The sequence below is a fragment of the Erigeron canadensis genome, chromosome 3 (genome assembly GCF_010389155.1).
Source record: "Erigeron canadensis isolate Cc75 chromosome 3, C_canadensis_v1, whole genome shotgun sequence".
NCBI classification, from domain to species: Eukaryota; Viridiplantae; Streptophyta; class Magnoliopsida; order Asterales; family Asteraceae; genus Erigeron; species Erigeron canadensis.
In genome coordinates this window covers 29,101,138-29,124,489 of record NC_057763.1, presented here as the reverse complement: position 1 = coordinate 29,124,489, position 23,352 = coordinate 29,101,138, and the positions used below count along the sequence as shown (strand labels likewise).

At 35.0% G+C, this 23,352-nt stretch overlaps 2 protein-coding genes across 2 annotated transcripts; both read left to right on the top strand.

Annotated features, from left to right (window-relative positions):
• Nucleotides 1-1,378: 1,378 nt before the first annotated feature.
• Nucleotides 1,379-2,425, top strand: LOC122591860 (protein ANTAGONIST OF LIKE HETEROCHROMATIN PROTEIN 1-like). The gene has a single exon (XM_043764089.1). It carries the CDS (start codon nucleotides 1,379-1,381, stop codon nucleotides 2,423-2,425), a length of 1,047 nt encoding a protein of 348 aa, XP_043620024.1.
• Nucleotides 2,426-4,806: 2,381 nt separating this feature from the next.
• LOC122591859 (probable E3 ubiquitin ligase SUD1) lies at nucleotides 4,807-11,321 on the top strand. The gene is made up of 9 exons (XM_043764088.1): nucleotides 4,807-5,040; nucleotides 6,294-6,875; nucleotides 7,077-7,784; nucleotides 7,878-8,083; nucleotides 8,164-8,511; nucleotides 9,116-9,279; nucleotides 9,747-9,910; nucleotides 9,989-10,135; nucleotides 10,634-11,321. Exons 1-9 carry the CDS (start codon nucleotides 4,807-4,809, stop codon nucleotides 11,003-11,005), a joined length of 2,925 nt encoding a protein of 974 aa, XP_043620023.1. The 3' UTR covers nucleotides 11,006-11,321.
• The last annotated feature ends 12,031 nt before the right edge of the window (nucleotides 11,322-23,352 follow it).

Genomic DNA, 23,352 nt, shown 5'->3' with positions numbered 1-23,352 from the left:
CACGCCCACGCCCTCGAGTACCCTCTACAAAACCACGACCACGACTCAAACCATCATGCCCACGCCCTCGAGTAGCCTCTACAAAACCACGACCACGGCTCAAACCATCACGCCCACGCCCTCAATGATCCATTATGATAGTACAATAATGTTTGGATTTGGTAATGAAGAAGAAGAAAGTTAAAATAGATGTGAAAAGTTAAAATGGAGAAGAAGATATATATACATTTATATATGTATATATGGAACGGCTAGTTTTTTCAAATGTTGATGAATTTTTTTTTTTTATTTGGCTTCAACGGGCAAAAGCATTGAATGCAAACAACCGTATTTGATTTTATGGGAGCCGGCTTGTGATACCTTTGAGCAACCCTCTAGCCTAGCCCGATGTAAGTTGGAGTGGTGTAACCGCCGGTATAAGCCCAACCCGATGCAGCCCTCCCACCTACTCCGTATGCCCTAATTTTAAGAAAAAGGTATAGAAATGGCCAAAAAGATACCGCATTTAAGCCACATAAATCATAGAATTCTAGAAATGGCCAAATGGATATCCCATTTAGGCCACATAGATCTAAGCCATAAAAACTCATCCACTCATCTTTTCAGGTAATCTAAATATATAGAAAAAACTTCATTTTTTTTATTGCTTTATACACATTATCCTGGGATATAAAAATAGCAATAAGACACCAAATTCTATCTCGATAGACGATAATACAAAAGGAGACCATAGTAATCTCAAAGTACGTATTACATTTAGTGGACTGCGAATAAGTAATTTTCGAATTACGTATCTGCTAATTTACTCTAAGGGCGAACGGAGTGGGAGCGGGTTCTAGCACGGGTTGGCCCAACCCTTCGAAACACACCCCCGCCGGTCATGAGGGTTGGGAGCGGGCTGGAGGTGAGCGGATTTGAAGCCAGCCACGGGTTGGAGGTTTTGATGAAACTTATGACCGTTGAACGGTCAAAAAAAAGAGGGGCCCACGATTTTGAATGCAACGGATAGTAAAAAAAAAAGTATTTCCTATTTAAACCCTTATCTTCAAACAATCAACCACAAACAACTAAATATACATTTTACACACACTTCTCACACAAAACTTTCACCCTAAACACCTCACTTTTATCACAAAATGGATTCCTCTTCCGACTCGTCTTCATATTGTGTTCCCCCTTCTTTTTCCGGCTCGTCAAGCGGGAGCACTTTTTCAGTTTTTCCAAACAGTTTTAGACGCATACAAAGACACCGGAAGCTCTAACGACACCCGTAGGTACATCGACCGAAATCGGGTAGACGCGCATGATAGGCTAATGTGCGACTACTTTGTTGAAAACTCAAAATTCGACGAGCCATTTTTCCGTCATCATTTTTCGCATGAGCAAAAGGTTGTTTTTGAAGATTGTTAATGATATTGAAGCTAGGTTCGAGTACTTTCAAACACGATATGATGCTCGGGGAAAAAGAAGCTTCACGGCTCTACAAAAATGCACATCAGCGATCAAACAATTGTCCACGAGTGAACCTCCAGACGCGTGTGATGAGTATTTATGCATTGCGGAAAGAACATCACGTGAGAGCCTCGAGTATTTTTGTGATGCGGTCATTAAATTATACAAACCGGAGTTTGTACGTAAGCCGACATCTCACGAAGTTGCTCTCATCACACAAGCGCATGAACAAAGACACCACATTCCAGGAATGCTTGGTAGTCTTGATTGTACACACATCGAGTGGGCTAAGTGTCCTAAATACGTAAAAGGGCAATACACGTGGGGTGATCATAAGGTGCCGACTATTATGATTGAGTGTGTTGCTTCTTACGACTTGTGGATTTGGCATTCGTTTTTTGGTCCTGCCGGATCAAACAACAATGTCAATGTAATGAATCAGTCGCCATTGTTCTATTCTGAGCGTAATGTATCCGCACTAGACAGTTCATTTAGCGTAAATGAACGAAATTACAAGCGTGGATATTACCTTACCGATGGAATATATCCTAAGTGGTCTACGTTTGTTAAGGCATATCCGCATCCAGTCGAAGAGGATGAAAAGAAGTTCAAAAGACTCCAAGAGGTGGCAAGAAATGATGTTGAGCGAGCTTTTGGTGTTCTCAAAGGGAAATGGAAGATTTTGGAGCGTCCCCTCCGGTTCACGAAAAAGGTGAAGATTGGGAAAATCGTCGCCACATGTAGTATATTGCACAACATGATAATAAAAGACAACGGGAGGGCAATATTACCGGTTCGTATTATGGATCCACCTGCCCCTATTGTTTATAACCGGAACGTGCTAAGGGAGTTACATGACGAAGAAGTCCATCATCGCCTCCGGTATGATCTGACAGCACACGTATCGGGTTTGGACTTAGCATACCTTGACAACCCACATGGGCAGCCACCACCGATCGAGGCATTGATTTAGGTGTCTTTATTTTTTAAAATTATCATTTATGTAGGTTTTGAATTATGTTTATGGTTATGTAATATTTAATTTTAGTTTATTTTAATAAAATGTTTTTATTTTTTATTATAAAATGTTCGATTTAATTAAATGAAAAAAAAATAAAAAAATTTAGGAGGGTTGAGAAAGTGATGAATACCTAAGAATTAAGTTGGGAGGATTGAAAATGAAAAATGAGTTGGAGAGATGTGATTGGTGAGATTTAGAAGGGTTGAACTTTTTGGCTACATGATTCCTTGTGCCCTAAGTAAGCAAGAGAAAAACCCTTCAATTGAAGTTGGTTCTATATGGTTCATCCAATTCCAATAGTATCTCGTGGTCCTATGTATCATGTTAAAGTTCACGTACAAAGTTGAAGCTATATCTTTTTTTTAATTATATTTGATGATACGATTCATGGATAATGGTCATTTACATTATAGCACGGTACTCATACAATGTGAAGGTGGTCAGACGGTGAAAATCTGGTGGTGGGGGCGATTGTTGGTGGTAGAGGCGACGTTGAGTGACGTAGATAATTGATGTAAAAAGTTAATTGAGATATTTTTTTTTAAAAAAAAGATTGATTGTTTAATCTAATCATTAAAAGTATTTTAGACCACTTCTCATGTAACTTTTAATATGAAGGCCATCTTTTTTATAATACAGTATAAAAGTATAAAAAAGACAACATATACAAATTTTATAAATATTATGATTTATATTTCTACAACTTATTAAAAGTAAGAATATACAGGTAAATGTTTTTTGTTAATGTTATCTCTTTATATAACTAAGAGAAGATAATTTTTTGATTAGTTGGCTATTATGAAATAATGTCATGTAGGATTTTTTCTTATGTGTCATATTTACATTATTTTCCTACTTTTAAGCATTCTGTTAAAAATCATTTTTTATCCTAATCATCATCAAATCATAATAAAAAAATTAAAAAGTTTTAAAAAAAAATTAAAACGGCTAGACCAGATTACATGTTGGCTACTAAGTCATATTTGTATGTTAATTGAATAAATCTAAATCTTTTTTATATTTATATCATCATTGGTATATTATATTTATATATTCTATTATATATTAGTATTAGTATAAGATCTCCCATCTTCCATATATTATATTATATTTATATATTATGATTATTATTATTATATTTACATAACGTATATCATATATTTATAAATTATAATTTTATTGATTGTATCGGTCATAATTTAATAGTTTTTTTACATTATGAACAATAATTTACTATTAGTTATTGTAGTTTATATTTATGTTATTGGTCAGTCCCGCACAACTTGCAAGTTTAATCTAGTGATAAATAAATCTGTAAAAAAAAAATCCATAGTTAAATTTTGTAATAAATTTAATCTGGAAAGATTTGAAAAGATAACTTTCGAATATTAAATTATAAATTTTTATAAAAATAACGTATAGTTGTCATCGATCATTTTAATAGTTTATTAAAAATAGACGCTTAACTTATTGTAAAATTGCAAATATGATATGAAGTTATGTTATTCGAAATAGCATTATTTTTGTTGATATGTTCACATTTTAGGATTTACATAACCGTAAGAACTTTAATTTTTTCCACAAAGGTTTCCGCTTTGTAGCAGTTCGAGTCATGAGTTATTATTATTTTTTTTTGAACGGCAAATTGTATTATTCATTACTTGAAACTAGTAAGGAGCTAGAGAAAGTACATATATGAAAATCAATGAAATCATAGAGCAAAAATTACAAACTAAAAGTGCTCCATGTGTTCCAGTCTAGTTGTTTGTACTGTGATCTCGCAGTTATCCAGAGGTAGCTCGTCTGCTTAATTTCTTCCATGATTTTTCTTGGTCTCACATTCTGGTTTGAGAAGACCTTTCCATTTCTCTTTTTCCATATGATCCAGCAAGACGTCAAGATTGTTAGGTTCAGTATCTTTCGTTTTGTGGTTGGGATCCTGGTAGAGACTAGAGAGTATGTTCTCATGGAAAAGGTCCTTCGTTTGAAATGCATAGATGGGGGCAGTTTGTACCAGGAGTTATAGTATACTACGAGTGAAATTGACTGTGTATTTGGTTTGACTGACATATGGCGGGTTAGAATGACCGGTAAAAGAAAATCGATTTTCCAAAAATAACTTGGCCTATAAATATCAAGCTCCCTCGCCGACTTTCTTCACTTATTTCAAAATTTTCCAATTCCTTATACCGCCACATTTTAACCCTTTATTTTTTCTTCTGCAAAATACACTCACACACCAACCTCCTATTATCGGTGTATGGATATCGCTCCGCCGCTGATTGCCGTACACGGCGGAGCCAAAACCACACCGGATTCTTCATCAGGTTCTTATGTTTCAATTATTCCTTTCACTTATCAATAATTCATCAAATAAAACATATACTAATAGAAATACTAACAATAATGCAGATAATGAAGACGGAGATATCTGCCGTATATGCCGCAATCCAGGTGACGCCGATAATCCGTTGCGGTATCCGTGTGCTTGTAGAGGAAGTATAAAGTTTGTTCATGAGGACTGTCTTCTTCAATGGCTCAATCTCCGCAACGCTCGTCACTGCGAGGTGTTAATATTTATATTTTTTTTATTATTCTTATTATTATTTATTTACATTTTACTATTTGATGTATCTGACCTTTTATTAGATGATGCTTTAATTTAAGCACGCAAAAAGGAATGAATTGAATTTTTGATTGATACAAAAGCTAGCTAGTTTTAAAGTTACCTTAGGGTTTTGTGTAAAGTTGAACTAGCATTATATATGTCCGATTTAATATCGGCTGAAAATTTTTAGGTAGTTTATCTATTTTTAAAAAATTATCAAATGTATATATACATATGTGTGTGTGTGTGTGTGTGTGTGTGTATGTGTAAAGTTTTCGTTGCATACCAGCGCTGACAGTGGACTGCGGTTGATATAAGAGAGTAGTGATGTGTCACTAAATGAGATAGAAAATAGGATGATGACACTTCCTTATTGATGCTGCGCAATCTTAAAATGAAATGTGGTTGGATTAATATAATAGTGTAGATATAGTTTGGTACATTGAAAACATCAGGTTGATCATGATGTGTGGACTGTAAACTGTTACACTTTGGGCAAATGATATTTTCATTTAACTGGATTGTTGCTTTTCAATATTAAGAAAAATTTAGATACGGCATCAATACGTTAAAGTTAGGAATATTGGTGCTTTTTAGAAGACATGGTGGTATAACATGAACTTATAAGAACTTTTTGCTGGATATGAATTTAAATGCAACGTGATTATGATAGGATCATAAGTGTCAGAAGCATGTTTTGTAAATAATAGCTATTGGGTGTGTGAGAATTCATATCGTATATTGTTTGTTGATTTTATCATTTTTATGTTTATGCAAACAACCTTTACCTAAGTGAATTTGATAAATGATGTATGATCATCAGTTAGAAGGACATTTGGCTTTGATAAGATTGAATGGTAGAATTTGTTAGATCCTATCATATGATCTAGACGACTGTTGAGCATTGACTGCTGGAGGACCGATTATTGCATCGAAAGCATTAGGTCCCATTGTTCTGAAACCCTGACCAAATTAGTACAGATCGGGCTGTTAAACAGAGCCCTAGTGTCTTGCAAGTGGCGGTACATCTCCGTCCATTGTATATGTATGCTTCTTTATTATTATTGTGCTGATCTTTCTTTCTTAAGTTTGGGTAAGGTTCTGGCTAGTAACTCTAAGTTGTAATGACTTTTATATATTAGGCCAAAACTGAACTTTATGTTTTGGGTACAACTTTCATATTTTCGTTGGCGTGGTGGTCATGTACTACAGGTTTGCAAACACCCCTTTTCGTTTTGTCGTGTGTATGCTGATAATGCCCCAGCAAGGCTTCCTTTTTGGGAAATTGTTATTGGAATGGCAATGAAATTCCATCAGATGGTGCAGCTCTTCATGCGTCTTAGTTCTGAGCTTTCTATGTGGTTTTTGATCTTACCATTTATTACTTTCTGGACATGGAGTTTCTCATTTGCAAGGAGCTTTGGTGAAGCCCAAACACTGTTCTTGAGTCACATCTCAACTACATCCATTATTACTGATTGTGCTCGTGGGTTCCTTCTTTCTATAAGCATCGAATTTATCACCATTGCTGTGAAGTGTTTAAGGTTACTAGAGCATAGAGGACTGGAAAGGGAAAGGGAGAATGAAGATGATGGAAATGGTGCTCATGATGGAAGGATACAACCTGCTCAAGTAAATCAAAACCTTATTGGTGAAGGGAATGGTGGAGATGTTGGGGCACAGGGTATTGGCAGGGTAGCTCAGATTGTCAGAAGGAATGCAGAGGATGCTCCTTTTGAGTTGTTAGCTGGCATGCAAGGGCATATCTTCCATTTGGTAGAAATTGCTTATAAGGTGAGTATACTTTACGATTTGGCTGCTATGCATTAATTTATTTGATGATATGTCATGCATGTATCAAGCGCTCAAATGTCTTTGCAATACTGAATGTGATTTCAGTCTGACTTGTTGAAATTGAAGTTTTGTTGCGTGCTCTATGAAACATATGAGTGTAGTTGGAACAGTTCTTGCTACAAATATTCTTTAACCATGCAGGTTCTTGCACGCGACATTATGTTTCTTGGCTTTGTAGCTTTTGTGCCTTTCCACCTAGGACGATTTATCCTCTACAATCTACCGTGGATTTTATCATCTGCCACCAGCTCAATGGTGCCACTTGTTGCACTGCATACTCAGCAAGCACTTTCCTTGGCCAATATTATATCAAGGAATGCATCGACTGCACTCACAAATATGACTTCTGAGAAAAGTCTTGAAGAAGTGACAAATGTTATTGCTACTAGACACGATGGGTCACCAAACAATGTTACAAGGCATGTTTTAGTTGACTTTCTTAAAGGGGGAATTGGTGGGGAAACCAGACTCTCGGATGCTACAACTCTTGCAGTTGGATACATGTTCATTTTCGCAGTAGTTATTATCTGCCTTGGGGTAGTTGCACTAGTTAGGTACTGCAGGGCGGAGCCTCTGGTCATTGGAAGGTTCTGTGGCATTGTTTCAGTTGTAGGGTCACTTTTCAGACTGTTATTACTTGCAATGATAATGCTTATGATAAAGTTTGTTTTCTTCACTCTAATGCTTGGATGGTGGATAGATGTGTGTACATTAAGGATGTTTGGCAAGTCAATTGCTCAAAGAGTTGAATTCTTTTCGGTATCTCCATTGGCAAGCTCATTGATTCACTGGGTTGTAGGAATTGCCTACTTATTACAACTAGTCATATTTGCCATGTTTCTTCGAAGGGTATATAATCTGCTAACCCATTAATTCTTTACATTTCATTTTCTATTTTCCAGTTTATAGCCTCTTACTTTGTGTTTCATATGTTTTCTGTAGGTTCTGCGTCATGGAGTTCTTTATTTCTTGCGAGATCCAGATGATCGTAATATGAATCCACTCACGAATGTTAATCTTACGGATAGATATGCTCTTAACATTCTTTTGTCAAATGCTTTTCACGTGAGCATAATCGTACTATTGGTATTTTTGCCAGTTAAACTTGCTATGTGGATAGCTCCTTCAATCTTCCCTCTGGATATATCGTAAGATTACTTTCATTGACCATTTCTAGTTGTATCCCATGTGGCTTATCTACTTACAGAGTTATACTATGCCATTGCAGAGTATCCGTCTCATTCACTGAGATTCCTAATTACATACTTTTCTTTCAAATTCTCATTCCATTTGCTGTTGAGCATTTTAAGATGCATGCAACAATCAAGTCACTTCTGCTCCATTGGTTTACTGCGGTCGGTTGGGCTCTTGGTTTAACAGATTACTTATTGGGCAGACATGAGGACAGTGGGCAAGTAATTGAGAATGATCTAGGAGGGCGGGATAGGATACATGATCAACTAGGGGGCGAAGATCGAGCTGTATTTGGAGATGTTCCCTCCGAATACTTGAACCAAGAAGGAGCCAATGCTAACTCTGCAGAAGAAGCTGATGGTGGTGGACACTCTGATTTAGAGTAAGCTGTGTTGTCACTGTTGCATCTTTATCAGATTATGCAGTCTGCTCTGAAATTAATAAAAACCTTATATGCGAGTATGGAGATAAGTGCAGCATTCTAGTGATAACTGGACCCCGTAGGAAACTCGATATTCCAAATGATACGATCCCCCCCCCCCCCCCCCCCCCCCCCGGGGAGGCAACCCCCACACGCACACCAAACTAATCATCTTCATGGACCTCATCACGTTCATCCAGATTTCCTTAAGCTACTATCCAAGAAGGATGGACATGAAAATTATAACATTGTACCTTAAAGGAATAAAAGGCAACAAAATGACTCTTGTTAGTCGTTCACGCATAGGTCCCATCCGCTCAGATTTCTATAAGAGATACAACAAGCTATGATTTAGGTCTAGGTTTAGTGTAAATCTTTTCAAGTGGAAATTATCATGGCACAAAACATATAGTTGCACCGACATTTCTTTGACAGCCACTAAATACAATGGAATGCAGATAACTTCCATAAATTGTGGTTTTTCTTCCATACGATGCTTGAATGAATCACGTATTTGTGTCTGTGTGTTATAACACATTTAGTGATACCATATCCTATGTTCTAGGAGATATGCGTTTGTTCGAGGTATAGTGCTTCTTTTAATGATGGCTTGGATGACATTGCTGATCGTCATTTCTGCTTCAATTGTGGTGCCCTTATCCATTGGACGAGTGTTGTTGAATGCTTCTGTTCGCTTCCTCCCCATCAGTCATGGCACAAACTGCAGGGGTAAGAATTTATTTTTAAGACCGTCACCTTCGTGTCACTGTGGTCCATACATATAGATGTTTAATTTTTTCAGTCGTTATTACTTATAACTCGTACCAATAAATGTAGCAGTAGCTCTGCCGTTCATAAAAAATGTACAGGTAGCAGCTTTTGACCATTAACGCATGAATGGATCAACTTGGGCTATGATCCATTTCTAACACTTTTTTGAAAAAAAATAAATTAAAAGTAGCTAAAAGGGAACGGGCAGAATGCATAAAACCTTCAAGTTCATTTGATTCATAATTTATAGATTATTCTGTTTATGCATTGTGATTGTTAAGTCTCTTATCTTCCAAGAAACCTTTAACGTCGTTTTTTAAGAAATAGGTCTTCTATTAAGATTGTTTCGGCATAGTTTTCCATAACGATCATGTTTATTGCTTTGAGAGACAAAACTAACATGCAATTGTCACCATTTATTCCAGACATGTATGCATTTGCTATTGGAAGTTATGTCATCTGGGCCGCCCTTGCTGGAATAAGGTACTGTGTAGATCTGATTAGAACAAGGAGAGCTACAGTGCTGCAAAATAAAATCTGGAAATGGTGTGCCATAGTTGTGAAGTGCTCCGTATTGTTGTTAATTTGGGTAAAGACCATATCTTCCGCTGCCACAAAGTTCTTTTCTGTATATTTGTTCACCATGACTAACACCATTGTTATACAGTATTTTTTTATCCCGGTGTTGATTGGACTGGTGTTTAAACTTTTGGTATCTCTACCAATGTTGGTATCTGTGGAAGAAAGCCTAGTGTTCGTGCTGTATTATGATTGGGCGATTGGACTTGGTGTTCTCAAGCTCTGGATTTGGCTGGTAAGTTTGCTTAACTTACTTTCTGCTCAAAGCATAAATGACGATAAATTTGATGCATTTGCCAATGCATGTATTTTAAAAATTTTATGAATCTATTGCTGTATCTGGAGGCAGCAAAGTGAGCAAGTTGGGTAATTGGTCAAATTTGCAACTTTTTAGTACATGTTAAAGATAGTGAACCCAAACAATTGTTCATTTTCCTACAGAGAAGTGTTGGTCTAATAGAATTCAAAGTTTGTAACAAATGATTTAGAAGGGTTTATACACATGCACACACAAAGAATTATGGGCAAAATTTACCTATTTGACCCGTAATAGATAAAATATCATTTGTATTCACCCGTTCATAAGTAAATGACCGAAATTGGTAAGTGGTAAGCCGGCGCCAAGTTTTCCCATTGAGTAAAGTCTTGGCGTAGTTGATATCTGCTCTTGGAGACTCACCATTGTTTCCCACTCAAATTATTTACCTACTATTTTGTTTGTTTTACAAAACAGGTCATGCTCGGTTATACGATACCTCTTATCAATAGAAGCTGGCAAGCAACGTTCAGATTTGTAATGGTAGTTGGCCTTTCAAGGCTGCCAGCTCGTATGGTGCTACGAGAGATCATGGCCCCCATCATGATGAAGCTTCTTACGGCTCTTTGTGTCCCTTATGTATTAACCCGTGGAGTATTTCCTCTATTTGGGTACAGTTTAGCAGCTAACTCTGCTGTTTATAGGTTTGCATGGCTGGGATGCCTTGGTCTGAGTTTATTGTGCTTTTGTGCCAAGAGGTCACATTTCTTGTTCACCAATCTCCACAACTCAATAAGAGATGACCGCTATTTGATTGGCCGGGGACTTCATAACTTTGGGGAAGCTTAAAATGATGAGCATCACAAGGTCGAGACTTTAAATGTGTTGCAAGCAAGAGGTATATGTTGACAACTTGACATAAGTTTTAGGTATAGACACCAAACTCTACTGGAGTTTCAGAATATGTGAATATGATTTTGTGCAGGTTGGTAGGATAGTAGAAAGATGCAAAACCTGATGATGTTTTGTTGCATCTTATTATATACTACAAAACAGAAAAACATGACATGATCTGATGATCGGCTCTTATAAACAATGCAGTGGGTTAGAAGTTAGAACCAGGACTCATGTTTTTCATAAATGTACTGGTAATTGATTGACTTGATATCATAATAGTTCATTTGTGGATATGTGTAATTTCAAGGAGCTTTGAAGCTTGTATTTTAAAACTCCTTGCACGCCTCGGTTCAGTATGGTGCTGAGGGGATAAAAAATAGACTAGTGGGGCACGCAGTCGTGGTATGTTGTGTTGACATAACTCTTAATATAGAATCAACTCCTTAGGTTGCCCCAATCAACTGGACAATCTCTGTTATGTATACTTTCTAAGACCAAAGAAAAAACTCTTGTTTTTCTAAATGGGATGTGTGATGAGTTAATTAAGTTTTTTTTATAATATATATTAAGATGAATATAGGAATACGTTTTTGTCTAAATCTGAAATTGAAAGTGTTTGAGATCCATAAAACATAAAAGACGGTATTGGGTATGGGTTTATTAAGGGTCCGTTCTTTTTTTACTTAATAAACTTAATAATTAAGAACTTAACGTATTCAGCCAAATTTCATGTTATTTTTTTGATTTAATAAACAAAAATAACCATCATTTACTTATTTTTTACTTAGTACAATAAGACATTATTTATACATTCAGCCACCTAATACATTCAGCACTAAAGAACGTGTACTAGATAATGAGGGTGACCAAGTTTGTTGTGAAGCAAATATTAGTTGAAACAAAATGACACGTCAATTAGACATTGTTATACGTTCTTTATTTTTATTTTTTTAAAAAATTATGTTTAATTGACATAATGACATCTATGCTTTTGTAATACAGGTTATAATAATACAAGCTATCTAGTTATCAATAAAAAAATATTAAATAACTTATGACTTTAGGAATAGACGTTCGGTTTTATAACACGCTAGAATATACGAATAACTGATTGCGTCAAAATTGAAATGTGGTAAGATCTAGCTTTCTACTAGCAAAGTAGCAAAATATATGAACATTCACACATTATTCAACATGTCATATCGCTATTTACATTTTATAAAATGGCATGCGGAAAACTTAGTATAAGAAGTTCTTTAGCAAGACATTATTCAACAAGGCATTAATTTTTTTGTATCTTTTATTCTATGTTAATGATAGAAGACTTAAAATCTACCATGTCTCTATATAATCTACTTAAAGTTTAACTGTGGAACTTTAATCCAAAATGTCTAACAAGGGGTTAAGATAAGAATTGTTAGTTGTATAGACAATGATTTTTTTTACTGACCATACAAATTTTGTACATTTTATGAGGTGTACATTCTACTTCTTCTTAAAAACAATACTTGTTCTTTTTTAAGGCAAACTTAAGCTATGTTGTCACCATCTCTTCATATATCCAATTTCAATTTTAAGGGTAATCATTTTGAAAAAAATCCCTAGATGTCAAATTTAGGTTCAACGGTATTACATTTAAAGTATAAAATCCCTAGAATTACCAATTCATGTGTTGATTGGGTTGGTGTTTTTTTTAATGTTATGGTGAATAACTTTATAAAAGATCCATTGTTAGACTTAAATCATATTATATGACTAGACATCCGAAAAGAATTTATTTAGAAATGATTTGCAAAAATTAATTTACGTATATAAAATTTGATTTCTTTTTAAGATTAACTTATAATTGTCACTGATCATTTCGAATAACTAATAAAAGAATAGACAATAATCTTGAAATCGAAATTCTTGCAAGAATGCCTTCTTTTTCAAGAAAGGAGCGGTGACATGTGTAAGCAAGAAGAAGCTGTTGGAGCAATTACCACTCTTTTTGCTGAGTTTTATCCGCTCTTGTGCTAGAAGAAAAGAAGAGATGTGATATAAAGTCATGTTTAAACTATTCGAAATAGCATTGTTAATATGTTCAAATATTAAGATTTGCGAAATCTATTTTTTTTACAAAGGTTTTCCTCTTTGTAGCATTTAGTGGACATCTAGGGTCCGAGTCATAAATATATAAAACTAACTGAATTTGACTGTGTAATTCGGTTGACGGATTTTGATCGGGCGCGTAAAGATTCACCGGTAAAACTGTAAAAGGAAAACCATGGGACTCTGGTTAAGACACAAACCGATTTCCAAAAAAAATATCCTTACGCTATAAATATCAAACTCCCTCACCGACTTTCTTTATACCGCCACTTTTTAATCCTTACTTCTTTTCTTCTCCAAAATACACTCACACTCTAACCTCCGATCATCGGCGTATGGATATCGCTCCGCCGCAACCAGCCGCACATGGCGGAGCTACAACCGCACCGGATTCTTCATCAGGTTCTTATGTTTCAACTATTTTTTCCACTAATGTTAACAATAATGTCATACAAATTGTAACTTATAATGCAAATAATGAAGACGGAGATATTTGCCGTATATGCCGCAATCCAGGAGACATCAATAATCCGCTGCGGTATCCGTGTGCTTGTAGAGGAAGTATAAAGTTTATTCATGAGAATTGTCTTCTTCAATGGCTCAATCTCCGCATCGCTCGTCATTGTGAGGTGTTGATATTTCTATTTTTATTTATTTTTTTATTTTACTGTTTGATGTATACCCAATCCCTGAGAGGGTATGGGGGAGGTGAGTTGTAGATAGTCTTATCTCTACCCAAAGGAAGAGAGACTGCTTCCATAAGGACCTCCGGCCAAAAAATGTAAAAGTCGTAAAAGGGTAAAGTGTTTATACTTGTTTGTCGAGAACATGATAAGACGATATACCTGTCAGCTGGGTCCGCTGGGTATGGCTACCTTAAGAGTAGGGAAGAGTAGCAAACGTACGGCCTAACAATACCTTAGCACAGTACATAAACTCTACCAACCATAGTACGCAAATAACAACATAAAATGTAGGAACATAATAAACAAAGTCTTCAGCAAAGAGCTCAAACAGGAGGAACGTAAACCGCCAGGACAACCATACCTATACATATGTATTGACTAAAACTAAGGGGATTAAACTATTTCTAAACAACCTACGGATCAAAGTACCTTAGGCTGCTAAGCTAAACACCTAGTCTTCTAGAAACTGTGTGTTGAGTACACCCGACAACAAAAGAATAAGGAAAAGTAGCAACAAGCGACCTAGATAACTAAAAGCACAGGTTTAACAAAAACACATATAAGAGCAATCATATAGAATGTAGACTTAAAAGTGTTTCGGCATATAGCCCAAACCTACCTACATATAAGGAATTAACTAAGAAATCCTAGTGCCTGATGGGTCCAAGGAAAATAACTGGTGGTGCGCAGTCTATGAAACACACTAACTTACTGTTTGATGTATTTGACCTTTTATTAGATGTTGCTGCAATTTATAAATGTAATTGAACTTTTGATAGATACAAAAGCTAGGTTGATATGTCTGACCTTTTATTTATTATTTCTATTTTACTTTGTGATGTATGTGACCTTTTATTAGATGATGCTTTAATTTATGCAAGCAAACAGAAATGAATTGAACTTTTGATAGATAAAAGCTAGGTTTAAAGTACCTTAGGGTTTTGTGTAAAGTTGAACTAGCATATAATGTATGTGTGATTCAATATCGGTTGAATGTTTTAGGTAGTTTAAATATTAAAAAAATTAACATATATATATATATATAGGGTAAAGTTATTTTGAGAACCCTTTTTTTTGCGAGAACCTTTGAGAACTTTTCTGAATAACTTATGTGTAATTTTAAAGTTTATAATTGTGTGGAGCATGGATTATCATCCGTTATACAATTATGTGGAGATTTGAATTCTTGATCACATGTACACGAATATTGCTATGATCACATGTATGCAAGTCGATCACATATAATCATAGCAATATTCGTGCACGTGTAATCAAGAATCCAAATCTCCACATAATTGTATAACGGCTGATAATCCATGCCTCCACACAATTATAAACTTCAAAATTACACATAAGTTATTCAGAAAACAATCAACAAACAATTTTCATGTAAAGAATAATCATCGGTTGGGCTTAATTTTAAAAGTTCTCAAAGGTTCTCGCAAAAAAAATGGTTCTCAAAATAACTTTTCACTATAGGAAAGTTATTTTTAGTACAAGGGTTTGAAAAAGTACAAAAAGTACAAGGTATTTCCTCCTTCTTCTTCCTTCTTCCTTCCATCTCCGTCCACCACCACCACCATGATCATCTCCGACCACCACCATGATCCTCCGGCGACGACAACCATCTCTAGCGAGACTTACACATGTGTAAGTAATTTATACATGTGTATGTACAACTTTTTTAGCATTTTAGGGTTTAAAATTTATAGATTTTTCCCTTTGTGAGACAACCACCACCAGCCACCATCATCTCCGACCACCCCAACCACGGCGCGGCGCCGGCATCAAGGGCTTCGCCCGTACCGTAGCAAACCGTCACCATCTCTTGGATCGCCGCCCATCAAATCCATACGATTCTCATATGCGTCCCTTGACGGTCAGCTTAGAACGGATGAGGGCCTCTGGACCGTACCGTATCCACCCAAAAATGAACCTGATTCTCGCCAGAAAGTTAACTTACACATGTGTAAGTTATACTTACACATGTGCAAGTCTCGCCGGAGATGGTCGCCGTCCCCGGAGGATCATGGTGGTGGTCGGAGATGATGATGGTAGTGGTGGTGGTGGTCGGAGATGGAAGGAACAAGCATGTGTAAGTTAACTTACACATGTACTTTTTTAAATGTTTGTACTATAAATAACTCACCCCTATATATATATATTAGGGATAAGTTATTTTGAGTCCAAAAAGGATCAATTGATTTTCTTTCATCTCCTCAAAAACCAACCACCTCCTACCACCACCATCATGATTTTCCGGCAACGGCGACCACCGCCACCATGACTTACACATGTGTAAGTTATATGGACCCTTTTTAGACTCAAAATAAGCTGGATTCTATATAACCTGCCCCTATATAGGGTAACACTCCGGTAAGAACAATTTTAAAATAAGAACGGTGTGCATCATGAAAATCATCGTGTATCAATTGTTTCGTGAATCTTCGTGCATCAATTTAACCATGATCTAGGGGTCAAGATCTTATCTTATTTGTTTTACTTTAATACTTGTTTTACAATACCCAACCCCTATATATATATGTGTGTGTGTATGTGTATATATATATATATATATAGGGTAGGGTTAATGTGAGAACAACAAATATGGAGAGAACTATGGGAACCACTAGTTTCCCTCCATCTTTCTCCTTTTTGGTGTGGTTTTTTAATTTTGTTGTTTAATTTTATTATTTTTTGAATTTAAACATATGGATTCGGTACGCCCTTATCCGTTCTAAAGGGGTTGTCACCGGACACATATGGGAATAGTATGGTTTTGATGGGCGGCGATCCAAGAGATGGTGGCAGTTTGATACGGTATGGGCGTAGCCTTTAACTCTAAGGGCAAAGCTCTCAGAGATGATTTTTTAATGGTTCTCACGGTTTTCACCATATATGTTGGTTCTCACTTGATCCCTTCACTATATATGTATATTTGTATAAAGTTTTCATTGCATATCAGCGCTGATAGTGGATTGCGGTTGATATAAGAGAGTAGTGATGTGTCACTAAGTGAGAGAAAAATACGACGATGACACTTCCTTATTGATGTTGCGCAATCTTAAATTGAAATGAGGTTGTATAGATATAGTTTGGTACATTGAAAACATCAGGTTGATCATGATGTGTAAACTGTATACTCCTGTGACTTTTTGGAAACAAAGTTTGTTGCAGTTTGGGCAAATGATAGTTTCATTTAACTGGATTGTTGTTTCTCAATATTAAGAAAAGTTGAGATATGATATCAATACGTTAAAGTTAGAGATATTGGTGTTTTTTACAAGACATGGCTGTTAAACATGAACCGGTAAGATTTTTTGCTGGATATGAATTTGAATGCCATGTGATTATGATAGAATCGTAACATCTTATGTCAGAAGCATGTTTTATGAATAATAGCTATTGGGTGTGTGAGAATTCATATCGTTTATTTGTTTGTTGATTTTCATTTTATGCAAACAGCCTTTGCCCAAGTGAATTTGATAATTGATTTATGCTCATCAGTTAAAAAGACATTTGGCTTTGATAAGATTGAATGGCAGTATTGTTAGATACTATCATATGGTCTACAAAGGGTGTTGAGCACTGATGACTGGTGAATCGATTATTTCGAGAGTGAGGTCATGGTAGTAGTGCATAGGAAACATTAGGTCCCATTGTTCTGAAACCATACATGTGTGCTTATTTTTATTTTATTTTTTTAATTTTTGCTAATCTCTTTCTATTTAGTTTGGGCAAGTTTCTGGTTTGTATCCTCAACTTGTAATGATTTTTATATTTTAGGCCACAAATAAACTTTATGTTTTTAGTGTATCAGTTTCACTAGAGGCGTATGAGAGAAGTCTATTAAATACCTGTGTCGGGTACAACTTTCATATTTTCACTGGTGTGGTGGTCATCTACCGCAGGTTTGCAAATACCCCTTTTCGTTCTCTCATGTGTATGTTGATAATGCCCCAGCATGACTTCATTTTTGGGAAATTCTTGTTGGTATGGCAATGAAATACCATCATACGGTGCAGTGCTTCGTCCATCTTAGTTTTCAGCTTTCCGTGTGGTTTTGGATCATATCATTTGTCACTTTCTAGACATGGAGTTTCTCATTTGCAAAAAGCTTTGGCGCAGCCTGAAGACTGTTCTTGAGTCGCATCTCAACTACATCCATTCTTACTGATTGTGCTCATGGGTTTCTTCTTTCTATAAGCGTCGCATTTATTACCTTTTATCGTGTGGTGTTTGAGAGACTATATCATATATCTACGAGAACATACAGGACTAGAAAGGGAAAGAGATGATGATGGTGATGGAATTGGTGCTCGTGTTGGAGGGATTCAACGTGATCAAGCAAACCGAAATCTTATTGGTGAAGGGAATGGTGAACATGTTGGGGCACAGGGTATTGGCAGGGCTGTTGAGATTGTCATGCGGAATGCATTTTGATTTGGTAAAAACTGCTTATGATGCGAGTATATTTTTCAACTATGGATGTTGTGTATTAAGTTATTTGATGTATGTCATGCATGTATTCAGTGCATAACGGTCTTTACAATATGAGTATAATGGGAACAACTTTTGCTATAACTATTCTTTTACCCTGCATATTCTTGCACGCAACATTGTATTTCTTGGCATTGTAGTTCTTGTGCCTTTCCACCTAGGACGATTTACCCTCTACAATCTATCATGGATTATATCATCTGCCACCAGCCCAATGGTGACCGTTCCACTGCATACTGAGCAAACACTTTCTTTGGTCAATATTACATCAAGGAATGCATTGATTGCACTTTCAAATTTGACTTATGAGAAAAATCTTGGAGAAGTGACAAATGTGATTGCTACTAGACTTAATGGTTCACCAAACAATGTTACAAGTCGTGTTTAGTTGACATTCTTAAAGGGGGGTCCAGACTCTCTGATGCTACAACTCTTGCAGTTGGATACATGTTCCTTTTTGCAGTAGTTATTATCTGCCATGGGGTAGTTGCACTTGTTAGGTACTATTTTACCCTTAATTAATTAATTACAATCATTCCATTATCTTCCAAAGATATTATCTCTACACTTTAAATCAAATATTCTTATAACAAATACCTACACCGCTTGATGTATTTGCCGCCACCAACGGCTGTAGCTGCCGTCACCATCCGTCGATGCCATCACATCATTGTGGCTGTCATCGCCGTCGCATTGCGTGGGTACCATACTCGTAAAAACAGAAGGAAATCAAGGAGAATGTTTACTGTGCAATAAATTAAGATGATTAGAAATTAATTTAAATTTAAGGCTAGATGTATCTTTTACTTGATTTTGTTGTAGTTAATTGGCTACATTGTCATGTAGCTAATATTTCCTCAAAATAAATTAGTATTAATTAAGGGAAATACTAAATACAACCATAAGGGTTGTATTTAACGTGCATAAAAAAACTTGTACCTTTCATATTAAAAGTTCGCCCCCTGATTTTCATGATAAATGTACAAATAATTTATGCACCTTAAATACAACCCTAAGGGCTATATTTAGCAAACCCATTAATTAATGTATTAGAAGTAGATTAAATTTGTTGTTAAAAAAAAGGGTTTGCTAAATACAGCCCTTAGAATTGTGTTTAAGTTGTATAAATTATTTGTACATTTACCATGAAAAACAAGGGATGAGCTTTTAATATGGAAGGTACAAGTTGTTTTATGCACATTAAATAATTTAATATGGAAGCTACAATCAATTCGGAAATGCCTAAGAAAGTATTTGGTTCGATGATAAATATATGAGATTCTTTCTTCTGAATTAATTTCCTGGTTAGATTTAAAAAAAAAAGCTTAAAAACTATTATGTTAATGATAGTCTCAAGGATCTTAATATAAACTATTTGAACTAGATTAATACCTGGTCGGTGACCGGGTTACCAAGTAATTTAGGATCCGTTTACCCAAAAATAAGATTTTATGAAATTGTTAAAATAAACTCTTACATTTTGTACAGTTTTTGATGTAACATATTTAGAGTCGGTTTGATATATTTTAAGATTGCTAATACTCGATCTTACTCAAAATTCTGCTTGGATCCGACCTGGAAAATTGGATTAGGGTTGTAGAATCTCGATCTAGTATCCCACCAACTTGATTTTTTTGGGTCGGGTTCAAGTTGTTTTTGGGTTAATAAGTCAACCCTCCAGCCCAAAAATATTTATATTTAAAGTAATATAATCTATACTATATTATAAAGCAAAAGTCGATGTCTAAATTTGAAGTTTCAACATTTACTTTCCCAAAATGTCCCTCTATTTATTTTATATTTACCTAAAATAACTATAATACCCTTTTTCTCTCCTCAAATCTCAACTAATCATTTCTTTTCTCTATCCTGCATAAATCATTTTTTCCTCCAATTCATTCAAAATCTTTTATCTCAAAAACCGTACATCGATAAATTATAAAAATTATATGGGTGTTCTTAAAATTTTATGCTCTTTCATTAGAGATGTCATTCTATATGCTTTCGACGAATTTTTAAATCTGATGGTAGAGCCCGTACGGCTAAGGCATTTGACTATCATACTCTATGACATATCACACTCTATGATCTAGCTATCACCCCTACCATCTCACCGTCGCAACACGCGGGTACTTACTCTCGTGTTTGTTAATAGGTCAACTCCTCAACTCATTTGATCTGAGAACCCACAATCCATTCGACTTGAAATCAACCCATATGACTTGAGATCAACTCACCAACCCATTTAACGCGTGAAACCAGCAACTCATGTGACCAAAATCAACCGACTAACCATGACCTATCCATATAACTTGAAATCAGCTCACCAACCCGATTTTTTTTTTTGGTTGGTGGTTGAATATAGGTTGATGGGTAGACAACTTTGGGTTATGATTTCCAACTCGATTTTGATAACACGTCAGGATTGGGTTGGATATTTGTAACCCGCTAACTCGAACCCGTTATATTTATATTATAGTTATAGTTATATTTATTTTAGTTATTGTTTTATATAAAGTATATTTATTCATGCATTAAAGTGTTGAAACATTATTGAATGTAAGTGAAAAAAAATATATTTTATGCTTCATGTGTGAAGATGATTATCAGATGTGCGCTCAGAGTACCAAGATGGTATACAGAACCAGAGAGTTCAATTTTTACCCATTTATCTTTTTTCTTTGTAAATATAAAAGTAAATATAAATATATAAAACAAACTACTCTTTTTTCTTTTTTATGTACTGATTTATACGTCTTCGTCTAATATACCTATAATACTCTTAATGAAATAATTTACAACATATATCATCCAACTCATAAATAAACCACACAAACAATTCTTACATAAATTCATTTTACATTCCGAGCCACCACTTTCGCCGCCACCACTATTGTTGTCATCGTTACCACCATCGCCGTCGCATTGCGCGAGCATACATCTAGTTTTAAATAATAATAATATAATAATAGAACCTCATATTTCCATATAGCCTTAACGTTTTTTTAAAAAAACTAATAAGAGTAACTTAACTGTTAATTAGAGTAACTTAGTGTTAATAATGGGGAAAAAAATTCGGACTTAAGATGTATAACAATTTATAGTTTTAACAACTTGCCATAATGCCATATTGCAATGCATACATCAAAAACGTGAAGAGATTATAAGTTTTTTGGCAGTTTTTTTTAGGCGCCTGGTAACCCGACCACTTTTTTGGTAACCTGACCAGACTTTTTGCAGCGACCCTGATAGGGGGCCCGCTTTTATTCTGTCATATTTACCATTATAGACATGGGGGCCCGCACTTTTTTTCACTTTTTGCAGCGACCCTCGCTGCAAAAAGTAGTAGTGGTCGAGATACCAAAAAATAGTGGTGGGGATATGGGGGGCGTTTTTTTATGGGAGGTGATTTTTTCACTTACAATTTTACTTGTTGTACTACAATTCTTTTTTAATGACAATTTTGCCCTTAACGTTTATTAACACTTTCTTGACATTAATGATAGATTATAACTCTTTTAATTATTTGATGTTTTCACGCACTGTTACCTTATACCGGCCCTTTGTGTTAAAATCCTACCTCAATTAAAGGTGTAATACGAAAAAGGTATGCTATTAATATTACGAATGGTAAGTTAAATTAGTTTTACAACTCAAAATTGTTATTTTCATTATATATGTTCTGGCACTTAGCACATCTCTATATGCTTTTATGACTATGAATATTTAATACGTCATAATCGTGTTGTAACAAAAACAAAAAGTTAGTCATTAGTGTGGAACTGTGGATGTTTGTTTATCAACAATTTGAAAAAGAAAACCTCATTGAATCAACACTAGTGTACGAAAATGAGATGTTATCTCAAAAAGTAACTGTGCTTAATCATGAACTAAGAATTAAACATGAAAATGCAATTTCTAATATAAAATAAATATTTTAATGGTAATGCATATACATCCTATAACGATCTATAAGTTACATGTTGACGTGCGACAAGATTTAACAAGTAAAAGAGTAGGGTAAATAAGTTTGTATGCAGTGGAAAAGTCAAATAATTAAACAAATTAAAATTTATCATTAAAAGTAAAAAGTCTTAATAAATGTTAAGGACTAAATGGTCATTAAAAATGATTTGTAGTATAGCAAGTTAAATCACAAGTAAAAGAATCACCTCCTTTTTTATTATTGATTTAAATTTGAATTTCACAAATTGTAGTATTTTTAATATATTTGAAGACTTACCAAGTTTATAACATGTATGGTTTGACTTTTTATTTGAATGGCTAGGATTAGTTTGCTATTTATTTTTAATAGCTTAGATTAAAAGTGTAAACTATTTTTTTCTCTTAGCTCTACCAACAATATATATACTAGATCTATACCCGATCGTTGACCGGGTTAAACAAATATTTATATATTTTATAGTTTACGAAAACTTTATTTGAGTTAGTTCATCATTATTAGAATAAAAATAAAATAAAACAAATAATTAGATTCAAGAGATTATATACATATATATATAATAGAATTAAAGAAAAAAATTATCGCTTACGTGACGAAATCTGGATCAAAAAACATTGCATTGTCCTAATCACATGATACATTATACAAGATTAAATATTGAGCTAAGAGTTTACAAATGAGTTATGTGTATGAAACCATGAATATTATTTTTGTAATCAGTTGCATATAAAATGTTTTCAACACTCTAACATTATAAAGCTATCAATATTTGATCTAACTCAAAATCCAACTTACCAAAAACAATTAACCCAAAAATAACTCATATGATTTACCAGCCCGCTAACTCATTTGATTCGAAACAACTCATTTGACTAACTTAACTAAAACCAATCAATTTAACCTGTCATCTCTTTTAACCTAAAAACTACCAATTTGACCATGACCTAAAATCTACCCACTTGAAAGCATTAACATGTAAGTCATTTGAGCCCAAAGCAGCCTATCTGACCTGTCAACCCTCCAACCCATTAATTAATCAAGTCGACTCAAGGCCACCC

Bases quoted from the DNA above. Each gene is read 5' to 3' on its own strand.
- LOC122591860 (XM_043764089.1), top strand. From the start codon at position 1,379: ATGAGCAAAAGGTTGTTTTTGAAGATTGTTAATGATATTGAAGCTAGG.
- LOC122591859 (XM_043764088.1), top strand. From the start codon at position 4,807: ATGTTTCAATTATTCCTTTCACTTATCAATAATTCATCAAATAAAACA. The intron at 6,876-7,076 runs GTGAGTATACTT...TTAACCATGCAG, and splicing joins TGGTAGAAATTGCTTATAAG to GTTCTTGCACGCGACATTAT. The intron at 9,280-9,746 runs GTAAGAATTTAT...CATTTATTCCAG, and splicing joins TCATGGCACAAACTGCAGGG to ACATGTATGCATTTGCTATT.